Below are 12,807 nucleotides of genomic sequence, written 5' to 3' on the forward strand. Positions count from 1 at the left end.
TGAGGGCTCAGGGCACCCCTGACCCTACATCTCCTGTTCCTGCTGGGCCATGAGTCTGTCCTGGGCCAAGGCCTGGGGGTGGGTGCAGAGGTCTCCGTAGTCCTCAGCTCTGTTTCTCCTGCTGACCCTGCCGTTTCTGATGGCAGAGAGCTCTGGCTGAGGCAGGGAGCAGGACTAACTTGGGCTCTGGGGTTGGGACTGAGGCCTGGAGCTGATGATCCTCAGTGTGCCCACCAGGGGCCTTCCCAGGGCCTCCCCATCAGAGCAGGCTTCACACCCACCTCCCACGGGCTCTGGACATCATGCCCCAAGATGTGCTCTTCTCATCGCCGCCTAGGGAACCAGCATTCCTTCCGTCCATCCGCTCAGCTGAAAAGCAGGAGCTTGCCTGGATGCTGACCTGGCCTTGTTCCCACGCCCCACCGGTGGCACATCCCTTTCCCACAGCTGCCCCGTCCCAGGAGGGTGCTACCTGCCCCTGCCCCCTCTAGTTCCCCTATCCTGACAGCAGTCCGTGGAATTCAGAACATCAGTCAGTGCCTGTTGGTGCCCGGCTGTGACCTGCGCACCTTCAGTGAACCATTGGCCCCTTAGATCTCAGCTCCCATGCATGCAGACCTGTGCACACACACACACGTACACACATGTACACACACACACCTGCACACACTCAGGTGCCCCACCCCTGCTCACTTTTGCATCAGCTTCTCCAGCCTGTCCTTGTCTGTCAGGCCAGCCCCTGCATGTCTGTTGTCTGTCTGTCCCCTCTGGGCTGCAGGCTATGCAGAGGCATCCCATGAAAGCCCGTTCTGCAACCCCCATGCCTGTGATGCTGTGCACATGTCTCAAGGTTAGAACCAGGCCTCGGGCTGCACCTGTCGGCCTATGCCACGGCAGCCCATGCTTAGGCCAGTGCGTGGGCAGGGCTGCTCCCCGTGCTTCAGAGAATAACTGGATGTCTCTGGGAAGCCAAATGGACTGGCAGCAGGGCTGGCGAGCTCACCTCGCCCATCCATGGGGGCACACCAGGCTGCGCATGCACATGACTTGCTCACAGTTGCCCAGTAGCAAGCAGCAGACTCAACACAGGAACACAGTGGGGCCCAACCAGTGCCCCTGGCCCAGACACAACCATGGGAGGCCACTGTGCTCCCACATGCACAGAGCCAATCAGCTTCCCATCCCCAGACACTGACACCCGGTGCTTAATTTGCCTTTTCAGGTGACCATTGTCGAAAAAGCTGACAGCTCCAGTGTCCTGCCCAGCCCTCTGTCCATCAGCACCAAGAGCAAAATGACCTTCCTATTCGCCAACCTGAAAGACCGTGATTTCTTAGTGCAGAGGATCTCTGACTTCCTCCAGAAGATGCCGTCCAAGCAGCCAGGAGGCAGCGGTGGGGGAAGGAAAGCCAGCACCGTGGACCCGGCCCCAGAGGTCAGGGGGTCCCCGGGGGTGCTGGGCTGGGGTGGTCAGGGCGAGGAAAAGAGACCGGGCAGCCATCAGCCTCCATGCTGCTGCCTGCCATGGGCCTCAGGTTGGAGGACTCCCTCTGGGTGCAGGATGGTGAGCCTAAGCTAGCCTGACTCCGGTGTTCTAGCCATACCTGTCTCTGCCCCTGCAGTCCTCCCTAAGTGTCACCGGCCCGGCTCAAACCCCATCCGTGTAAGAAACCACCTCTGGCTTGGCCAGCCAACCTCATGTCCATCTGTTAGGAACTTCTGCCACACTGTCGAGGCCTAGCCAGCTTGGGTTTATTTACTGGTATTTCTCTTGTCAATCTTGAACCTTTCAGGGATTTTCACAGGAAAAGATTTTTTTCTTTTCTCTTTTTTTTTTAGTTTTCTTTGGCGGGGTGGGGAGACCTCCTTTTTGAAGACTTAACTTCAATGTCATTATTATGCCAATGAAATTAACAGTAATTCCTTGACATCAAATACAGTTGACCTTTGAACAATGCAAAGGTAAGGGGTGCCAACTCACACAGTCAGAAATCCGCGTAGAACTTGTGATTCCTCCAGAACTTAACTACTAACAACCCACGCTGGACTGGAAGCCTTACTAAGCATTAGCAGTTGATTAACCTGGATTTGGTATATTACATGTATTATATACCGTATTCTTACAATAGCAAAAAGAATGAGATTAAGAAAATCATAAGGGAAGGAAGACACATTTACAGCACTGTGTTTATCCGAAACAGGGGGCCTGCGTGCTCAGAACTGGGCTGCTCAGAGGTAGCAGTACTTGTGTTCACATTTCCACAAACGCAGGCCTACTTTTTACCAGTTGAGCACCATTGGCCTTGAAATGCACATAGGTCATTTGTAGGCATCTGATATGTCTTTCAAATTCCTTTTGAAATTTTTGGAGATGTTTGCTCTCTCTCTCTCTCTCTTTCTTCTTGCAGTATCTTATGGAAGGAACGGGGTCATTTGTGCTGTAGAGGGCCTCACGGTCTGGTTCTTCCTGACAGCATCTCTCTGGAGGCGTTTAGCATGTTTCTCAGTCTTTGTCTCCTGTAGGTTGGTGGTTGAATAGCAAAACCCAGATCAGATTCAGATTCACTTGTTGTGCGTTTAGGGGGCAGGTCTGCTTGTAGGTGGGCTTGAGGAGCTATATCCAACACCCGCTCTTCTTGTCACATGCTGTTTCCAACCCCTGATGGGCTTTGCATAGATGTGGTAATTCATCAGGGGTTGCAAGAGGGCAGCAGTCTGCTGGTGTCAGTCCTTCTGTTTATGAGCTGGAATCCGTCCCTAGGCAGAATCCCCCTCATCAACTACTTCACTACTTGAGGCACAATTCACCTAGGAAAGGCAGAGGAAATCTTTTATCCCTGCTTTTACTCACCAGTTGTTAGAATGAGGAGCTGCATTTCTAGTATCCTCCAAACGTGATCAGGTCACTTGTGATGTTCAGTTTGTGGTATAATTGTGAACTTAGAGATTTAGGCAGTGTGATGTGCTTCAATCCATAACAGTGATGACCCTCATGTCCATCTGGGACCAGAGGGAGCTCGCTGAGGTTGGCACAGCCGTGGCCATATCTAATCACTTCCTGGTATGACAAGGTATGTGTGCTGTGGGTCGGTCTGAGTTTGTGAAACCACTTCATGAGTAGAAGAGTCCTTATAAGGATCCACATAGCTGGCTTCTCTGGAAAAATCAGCGTTGGCATTACGGGGTCCACATTCCCTCTGGGTGGCATTGGACCTGAGCGGTGGCACGTGCCTGACAGCTCCCCAGAACTCCACCTGGTCTGGCCCATGGAAGTCTTTGTATTTTCTATCCCCATGGTCAATGCTCAGTAAGCTGTTAAGTAGGAAGGGAAGGGATGCGGAGGGGCCAGACAGACTGTTCACTGGAGACATTGAGAACGGTCTCTTACAGGAAGGTAGGCTTGACCTGGGATTTCAAGAGAGTGAGTTTAGGTTGGGTGAAAAGGGACACAAGAATGTCGAGGCCTTCAGGAGGCCCAACACGACAAATGACGGGGCCCACCAGAACAGAGTAAGCACAGACCCTGGGCCCCTTCTAAACGCTCACCATACACCCAACATCGTTTTGGGTTGGTATTTTTTTTTAAGATTTTATTTATTTATTTTGAAAGAGAGAGAGAGCACGAGCAGGGGTTGGGATGGGGAACAGAGGGAGAGGGACAAGCAGACTCTGCGCTGAGTGGGGAGCCTGATGTGAGGCTCATTCCCATGACCCGGAGATCACAACCTGAGCTGAAACCAAGAGTCGGATGCTTAACCCACTGAACCACCCAGGCACCCTCTGCTAACACGTTTTTACTGCATCTCCCCAGGCACTGGGAATAGAGCAGCGAACAGTTTAGACAGAGCTTGTATTCTAGTGAGAGAGACAGACAGTAAGCAAACATCTGAGATACGGCAGGTGGTAGTAAGATCTATGGATAAAAGTAGAACAGGATAAAGGGATTGGGAAACGGAGGGGCTCCGATCAAGCTTGAAAGAAGCAAGGGAACAAGCCATGAAATACCTGGGGAAGGGGCGTTGGAGGCAGAGGGAATAGCAGGTGCAAAGGCCCAGAGGTGGGACTGGGCTTGGCACCGGCTACAGAGGCGAGCAAAGGCCAGTGTGGAAGGTGAGGTCAAAGAGGAAGCAGGAAGCCCGAGCACAGAAGCCTGTAGGCCTTGTGGGCACTTCAGCTCTGACCCTGAGATGGGAAGCCGCTGGGGACTTCTGGCCAGAGCGACAGGATCTGTGTGTGCTTTCATAGAGTGAGTCTGGCCTGTCAGATTGGGAATGGGTTAGAGGCGCAGCTACTCTGTACGGAAACCACATGCGGCTCTGGAGCCCTTGGATCTCAGTAACTTTCTATAGTAATTCCATGTCGTAGTAAGCGTATATTGGCTCTAGCAGATCAAATGAAATCGGTTACTTAAAATTCATCTCACCAGTTTCTCTCCTGCGTTTTAACGTGGCTGCTAGAACACGTTAAATTACATATGCTTTTCTCATTCTTCTTTTTTCTTTTAAAGATTTTATTTATTTAAGACAGACAGAAACAGAGATAGTAAGACTACAAGCAGGGAGGAGAGGGAGAATCGGGCCCCCCACTGAGCAGGCAGCCCAGAGAGGGGCTCAATCCCAGGACCCTGGGATCACAACCTGAGCCAAAGGCAGATCCCCAACCGGCCGAACCACCCAGGCTGCTCTCATCCTGTTTCTCTCGGGCAGTGCTAGGCTCAAGAGGGGTCTGGGTAGAAGGAGACAGGAGTTGAAGGCTGCTCAAGTAATCAGGACGTGGAATGATAGAGCCTTGGTCAAGGGTAGCAGCAGAGGCGCTCAGGAGAAGTGATCAAATTCAGGAGGTCTTTTTTTTTTTTTTTTTTTTTTTTGTGGTAAAAGACACGTAACCTAAAACTCGCCACCTTACCCTTTTTGAAGTGTATAGTTCAGTGGCGTGATGTCCATTCACTTCTTGTGCAGTGCGCCCACCACCACCGTCCGTCCCCAGCACTCTTTCCATCTTGCAGAACTGAAACACTATCCACGGTCCCCCTCCCCTCTGCCCCTGGGAACCACCACTCCCCTTTCTACTTCTATGACTCTGACCACTCTAGGGGCCTCATAGAAGAGGAATCCTATGGTATCTGTCCTTCCGTGGTTGGCTGATCTTATTAGTGTCACGTCCTCAAGGTTCGTCCTCCTGATGGCAATGTCAGAATTTCCTTCCTTTTTAAGGCTGAATAATATCCCATTGTAGATATATACCATATTTGTTTTTCCATTCACCCTTTTTTTTTAAAAAAAAAAAAAAAGAGAGTGTGTGAGCGGGAGCCTTAGGTGGGGGTAGAGGGAAAGAGAGAATCTTAAGTAGGCTCCACATTTAGCATGGAGCCCAGTACGGGCCTTGATCTTATAAACCTGAGATCATGACCTGAGCTGAAATCAGGAGTCTGACACTAAACCCACTGAGCCACCCAGGCAGCAGCTGTCCCTCTTTCGATGGACTCTTGGGTTGCTTCTGTCTTTGGCCTGTTGTATAATGCTGCTGTGAATGTAGGTGTACACGTATCTCTTCAAGACCCTGCTTTCAGTTCTGAGAGGGAGATACCGGGAAGTGGAATTGCTGAGAAGAGGTCAATGGGTAATTCAGTGTTGAGTATTTTGAGGAATTTCCACACCTTTCTCCACAGCAGCAGCATCATTTTATGCTCCCACCAGCAATGCACAAGGGTTCCAGTTCCTCCCCATCCTTGCCAATGCTGGTTACCTTCCAGGTTTTTTATAATAACCATTTTAATGGGTATAAAGTGGTATGTCACTGTGGTTTTGATTTGTGTTTCCCCAGTGATCAGTGATATTGAGTATCTTTTCATGTCCTCTTGGCCATTTGTCCAGCTTGTTTGGAGAAATGTCTATTCAAGTCCCTCACCTTTTTTTTTTAAGTTGGGTTGTTTGTTGTCAAGCTGTAGAAAATCTCTGTATGTTCTGGATATTAACCCATCAGAGATATAATTTGCAAATATTTTCTCTCATTCCCATGGATTGTCTTCTCATTTTGATGATTGTGTCCTTTGATGTACAGAAATTTTACATTTTCATGTAGTCCAGTTTATCTATTTTTCTTTTATTTCTTGTGCTTTTAATGTCATCTCCCCAACATGTACATGATCCTCCCAAAAGTACAGAAGGATTCACGTCATTTAAACCCAAGCAACAGAGGATTATGATCACACCCCGTACGAAAGCATCATAGGGGGAATAGTCAATATTATTATAGAATGCAGTAAAAACTATTTAAAGATTAAAAAGAAAAAAATTTGGGGGACAACCAGTCAAAAAAAGACCCAAGTCATTTATGAAGGAAGAAAATTAGAGTGGGTTCAGACTTTCAGATAGCAACATTTTATATAGAGTAACATTTTATTTTTAATTTTCTTAAAAATAAGCATCAGAGATGTCTTTTTTCCTTAAGACTTCTTTTTTTATTTGAGAGAGAGAGCATGTGAGCTAGAGGGAGTGGCATAGGTGGGTAGAGAGAATCTCAAGCCGACTCCATGCAGTGCCTGACGTGGGGCTCGATCCCAGGACCCTGAAACCATGACCTGAGCCAAATCAAGTCAGATGCTCAATTAACAGCCACCCAGGCGCCCCCAGAATAACATTTTTTAAAGATTTTATTTATTCATTTATTTGACAGAGATCACAAGTAGGCAGAGAGGCAGGCAGAGAGAGGGGGAAGCAGGCTCCCCGCTGAGCAGAGAGCCCAAAGCGGGCTCAGTCCCAGGACTCTGAGATCATGACCTGAGCCGAAAGCAGAGGCTCCTCACTGAGCCATCCAAGTGCCCTAGAATAACCCCAGAATAACATTTTAAAGATAACACAAGGGGCGCCTGGGTGGCTCAGTGGGTTAAAGCCTCCGCCTTCAGCTCAGGTCATGATCCCAGGTCATGGGATTGAGCCCCGCATTGTGCTCTCTGGTCAGCAGGGAGCCTGCTTACTCCTCTCTCTCTGCCTGCCTCTCTGCCTACTTGTGATCTCTCTTTGTCAAATAAATAAATAAAATCTTTAAAAAAAAATAAAGATAACACAATTTTTAAAAAGCACAAGTGAAGAATTTTATATTGGCAAACTAAGATTCAGGAGTGAAGACCACAGGTAATAATAAGTAAAGAACATGAATTTAAGAAATCTAACAGCTTTATGGGGCACCTGGGTGGCTCCATCGGTTAAGCATCTGCCTTCAACTCAGGTCATTTTCTCAGGGTCCTGGGATCAAGTCTTGCATCAGTTTCCCTGCTCAGCAGGGATTCTGCTTCTTCCTGTCCTTCTGCCTCTTTCTCCCTCCTCTCTCTCTCTCTCTCTCTCTCTCTCTCAAATAAATAAAATCTTTTTTTTCAAAGGCATGGAAAATAAAATAAGTTCATCAATTGCCTCCTTCCCTGAGAGTGAAAGCATATTACTATATGTCGACAGGGAAAGCAGGGATGGGGAAAAGCTCACTTGCTGATTTCAGTATTGCCTATGGGAGGGAAATGACAGAGTCTAGGAAGAAAGGACCCGGGTACTAGGTATTAGATAGTAGAACATGGAGGTGTGCTTTCTGATGGACTGGGGGAAAGGAAACAGTCTAACAGTCTAAACAGTTCTTTTGAGGAGTTTGTATAAAGGTCAGCTGGGAAGAACAGGGGTCACTTCAGTTGAAGTATAACCCATACACCTACAAGCCCACCAAGCAAGGAGGGCTTGTAGAGACGGCGCAGCCTGGATCAAGTCCATGGGCCCACTGTTGGGGGGGTGGATAGTTGCCTAGAGGGAGGTCTTGGAGGTAGAATGATGGGACTGTGGGCTGTGGATACAGGAAGGAAGGCTGGCTGATGGCCGTGGCCATGACGGACCTCGGTGCTCACGCTTGTTCATTCGGTCAAACAGGAGGCCAGAGGTTCTGTTGAGCAGGAAACGAGGCAGGCAGGTGGTTCAGGAGGTTGGCACTAGACAGATGTGTGAGGTGGTCACCTGCAGGCATGGGAGGAGCTGCCCCAGGAAAACAAGGGCTCCCAGGTGGCCCGTGAGCTCCCCGTCTCACACATGGCTGTCACAGGATGGTATGGCCAAGGCCACATCCTGGAGTCCAGGCCCTTCACCAGCACTGAAAGTCTGATTCCCTGAGGTACTCTGGGGCCTGCAAGTCCATCTGTGCCCTGGTCCCTTTGGAGAACCTCGGACAGGAAGCAGAATCTCCATGTCGGTCTGGACTGGGGTTGTGTCCCACAGACTGAGCAGACCCAAAATCCACTTCCGAAACACCAGCGGGGGACAGAGAGATGGACTGTGGATGGGACATAGCAGAGTTTGCTTCTTTTTTTTCCTTTCTTTTTTTTCCCACCTTTTATTAAAAACAGCATCTCTAGGATAAAACTGACATATAATATGCCATATATAGTCAAAGACTATAGTTCGGTAGGTTTAACACATATTCCCTGCATCACTTGTCATCACAGCCAAGAAGAGGGCTCTCTTACAAGGAACACAGAGAGGGTGAGGTCCCACAGGAAGCCAGCCAGCCTCCCCTGTCCCTGCCACTTGGGGGACTGGAACATGACATGCAAAGGCAGGGGAGGGTTACAGGTCCACAAGCCACAAAGTCCTCGCAGTCGGCCTCCTGTCTTCAGAGGGGCCTTTCCTTGCTGGACGGGGCTTTTCACCAGGAAGGCCTAGTTCCCAGGCCGTGTATGGGACCAGGATCCTCCTTGGCTCACCCAGCATTCCCTGCAGAGTCACCTATGCATGTCCTTGGTAGTGACTGGGTAACATAGTGCCTCCAACCACCCTCTGGGCCTAGGGGTGGGAAAAGCTCATCATTAGTACAGGGCTATCACCCCGGTTCTCAGTGGAGCCCACAAAGTATGAGGTCAAGAGTGGAGAGAAGTGTGCCCCCACATAAAAACGGGGAACTGGCTGCACGCAGGAGGGGAAATGGATGGTGGGGAGCCAGTGACGAGTGCCCACCTCAGAGCAGTGTTGTTCTTGTCGGTGGGTGCTCAGGGAGGGAGCTGAGGGGAGAACAGGCAGAAGGCGCCAGCTCTGGCCCGCGTGACCCCCTGGGCCAGGGGACGAGGCAAGCTCCCTGCATTGGGTGTTGCCCGCACCGAGCTCCCCTGGAAGTCAGGCTGCAGGGACAGTGGACAAGCAGGGAGTGGATGTCAGGTATCACCCACACTGGGCCTGAAGGGTCTTGGCTGCCAGCACTCCCCTGAGGAGATGTGTTTGCCAGGGGACTGGTTCCAGAAAACCAGGGGAAGAGCCCTAGAAGTCAGGGCTCCCCTATAGACCTTTGTCCCTGAATCCTCCCTTCCCTCTGCCAGCCCCATGCTGCCGCCCATCCTGGTACGTTCGCTGGGCCACGCAGGGCTCCCTTTCTCAGCTCCTTGGCTGGCTATGTGGTGTGAAAACAGACCCCTGGGCCTCCACCCCAGGGAGGGGCCTATAGCCCTCTGAGGCCCTGTTTATGGCTAGGCCCCATAGGGGAAGTAGCTAGTGGCACCCAAGGCAGAGAGGGCCCATACCCTCTCTGTGTACTAGAACACACCCAGTTCTAGTACGCCAGATGCCACAGTACCCAGTGCCCAGCCAACACGAGTGTCCAGGGCCAAGGGGTTGTGTGGCCGCTGTAGGAACAACAAGCAGCCCTCTTGGTAGCCCCTTCTTCTTGGAAGGGCCCTTGAGGGCCCAGTGGACAGGTCACCCGAGGGAGAGGGGGCAGAAGAGTGTTCCTGGCCTGGCCCGGCAGTCATCAGGAGCTCCTGCAGCACCGATTGCCTCTGTCGACCCATAATGGGCAGGCCGGGCCCTCAGGTCACCCTGCCTCTGCTCCATTGTGCAGCCCAGCCCTTGGGCTCTGTGGGGTTCACTGCCCTGTCCCTGCAGGCCCAACATGAGCGGCTCCCCGCGGCCCAGGGCCAAGAGCTCAAACAGCCGATGAGCAAACACATCAGATACCCTGCGCTGGGCAGCCCACTCACTGGGTACTTCTTGTCCCTCCCCGTGTTGTGTTTTTCAGCACCCTCTGGCTCCAGCAGAGGCCACAGATCAGCCCAGCCCCACCACCCCCCTGGGAGGCCGCCAGGGCTCCAGTGTGCAGGAGGCACCGACCGCATCCCAGGGGCTGCTTAAACTCTTCCAGGGAAACTCTCCCATGGAGGACCTGGGGGCCAAGGGGGTAAGCCCGGAGCATGGACCCCATCACCACACGGGACCCGGGCCTGGGAGGAGGCTTTGTCCTGCACGCCACCGCAGGTCCTTGGGCCCTGAGGGACAGTGTTCAGGGGCACCCTGCCCGACCTCGGCTCGAGGCCTCCACGTGGAGGCTCGTGTCCCTGCTGCCTGGTGTGGGCCCTTCTGCCATGTGCAGTAGATGGCGGAGGGCCCTGGCCCACACGCCCAGAGCATTTGCTTCTCCCCCAGGCCAAGGAGAAGATGAAAGAGGAATCATGGGACATTCACTTCTTCGAGTATGGCCGTGGCGTGTGCATGTACCGCACAGCCAAGACTCGGGAGCTGGTGCTGAAGGGCATCCCCGAGAGCCTCCGTGGGGAGCTGTGGCTCCTCTTCTCTGGTGAGCTGCCCGGCATTGGCCTGGCCCCCAGCACCGCCATGTGAGAGCCCCACGGGCCCCGGGCCAGCCTTCTGTGTCCATCAGGCTGGAGCTGCCAGCCCTTTTCCAAGGCCGAAATGGGGCTCTGAGCTGTGAGGGGCCTGAGCTTGGGGCACTGTCGTGGGGCGCAGACATGGAGGGTGGAGCTCTGTCACCCAGATGGTGTCTTCCCACCCCCGCCAGACCTCCTCTCCTCGGGTGAGGCTCTGTTAGCATGCACGCCCTTAGCCACCTGGACGGTTTCTTGAGAAGACCGCTCAAACTGTGGTGGGGAGACCCCTCCCAGGAGCTGCCACCAAGGGACCCTTGCCTCACACCTCCTGATGGGCCCCAGAGTTCCTCTTCTCTTCTGTGGTGCACTGACACGCCCAGCCTGCCCTGTCACTGTCCCCATGGCCCCAGCAGGAGGGGAGGAGGCGGGAGACAGCTGCCAGCTCTGTCTCCTCAGGGGCCTGGAACGAGATGGTGACTCACCCGGGCTACTACGCCGAGTTGGTGGAGAAGTCCATGGGGAAGTACAGCCTGGCCACAGAGGAGATCGAGCGAGACCTCCACCGCTCCATGCCCGAGCACCCCGCCTTCCAGAACGAGCTGGGCATCGCTGCCCTCCGGCGGGTGCTAACTGCCTATGCTTTCCGAAACCCCACCATCGGCTACTGTCAGGTAGAGGGGGTGAGCCGGGCCCTGGGGCCACACCTCCCGCCATTGGCTCACTCAGCAGAGGCCAGAGTGTGCCCTGTGTCCCCCAGAAGAGCCTGACCATTGAGAGTGGTGTAATGGGAGCCACTCTTACCTGTTTACTTCGCCCCTTGGCAGGGATGCCTTCTGCAGGCTTGGGTCTGGGTCCCGGAGCATTTGGTTGTCTGTTGTCTACCAACGACTCCCCTGCAATCCCCATACTGCCTTCCGTCTGTATGGCTTTGCACACCTTAAGTACCTCCCCCAAACTGAGTCGTGTGGGATTCACCTTTTGGGGGCCAGTCAGCTCCATTAGTGCAGCATCCTCGGGGCTCATTCCTGTTGGGTCCCGTGTCAGAATTTCTCGAATCATACTGCACTTCGTGTATAGGCCACACTCGCTCTCCTGCGTCTTCAGCTGGGCACATGGTATCTTCTTCCTCGGGCTCCTGTGATTACCGCCGCCATGAGCGGGCCCTTGCGGTGCCTGTTCCTCTCCCTGCTTTCACTTCTCTTGAGTCCATACCCAGAAGTGTAGTTGCTGGACCATATGGTAATTTGACCTTTAATGTTTTTGTTTTTGTTTTGTTTTTGGAATAGCTATAGTGCTTTCCACAGCGACGACACCATCTTACATGCCCCACCCCCCACCGTGATGCACAAGGTTCCACTTGCCCCACGTGCTCACCACGCTGGCTTTCTGGTCTTTGGTCCGTAGCCACCCTAATGGTGTGAGGTGCCCTCTCTTCGTGGTTTCGAGGTGCACTTCTGGCAGCATATGATTTTACCTCTGGGGAGGCCATTTTCCTGGCCCCGTCCGATGGTGTTGTTTCCCTGAGACTGCATCTGGGTTTCCAAGAAGCATGCTGCCCCCTCAGAAGCCCCTTTCGCAATGGCCAGTGTTCTTTCTGCATGACCTGTTACTGGGACAGGGAAAGTCCACGTGCTGGCTTGAGAGAATTTTTAAGATGGAAGCTTGTTCTGAGTAGCCTTGCTATCGGTGCAGACTGTGTGCAGCCCCATTCGACCTCAGCCGTGTGGCTGTCACGTGGAGCTCACTCACCGATCCTCCTGTCCCTGTGTCACACCTCTGACCCCAGAAACCTCTCTGAAGAAGAGCCACATGCTCATTCCCTCCCTCTCAGCTTTCCAAGCGCCCACTGGCCCGATTGGAGGGATCTGGCTAATGGTTCTTGCCAAATTGGTTTCCTGCAAATGGCCTTTTGGCAAACTGCCTGCTGTTGTCATTTGTCCTTAGTCGGACTTGCGTGGAAAGTGAGCCCATGCAGGCCCTTGGGGGGATGGGGCAGTTTTACAAGGCAGCCCAGCTCCGTGAGCCTCCCCTTTGCTGTCTCTGTGCCCACAGGCCATGAACATTGTCACCTCTGTGCTCCTGCTCTACGGCAGCGAGGAGGAGGCCTTCTGGCTGCTGGTGGCCCTCTGTGAGCGCATGCTGCCTGATTATTACAACACCAGGGTGGTGGGTGAGTGCCCAAGGCT

At 52.8% G+C, this 12,807-nt stretch overlaps 1 protein-coding gene across 2 annotated transcripts in view; it reads left to right on the plus strand.

Moving 5' to 3' along the window:
• TBC1D9B (TBC1 domain family member 9B) overlaps positions 1–12,807 on the plus strand; it is a 38,696-nt gene that overhangs the window by 14,660 nt on the left and 11,229 nt on the right. For both annotated transcript variants that reach the window (XM_044262450.1, XM_044262455.1), the window contains exons 7-11: positions 1,223–1,435; positions 10,036–10,194; positions 10,440–10,590; positions 11,078–11,292; positions 12,674–12,791. In XM_044262450.1, coding sequence (XP_044118385.1) covers positions 1,223–1,435; positions 10,036–10,194; positions 10,440–10,590; positions 11,078–11,292; positions 12,674–12,791 — 856 coding nt within the window. The remainder of the gene's footprint in view (positions 1–1,222; positions 1,436–10,035; positions 10,195–10,439; positions 10,591–11,077; positions 11,293–12,673; positions 12,792–12,807) is intronic.

Source organism: Neovison vison, chromosome 1, assembly GCF_020171115.1.
Source record: "Neovison vison isolate M4711 chromosome 1, ASM_NN_V1, whole genome shotgun sequence".
Classification (NCBI taxonomy): Eukaryota; Metazoa; Chordata; class Mammalia; order Carnivora; family Mustelidae; genus Neogale; species Neogale vison.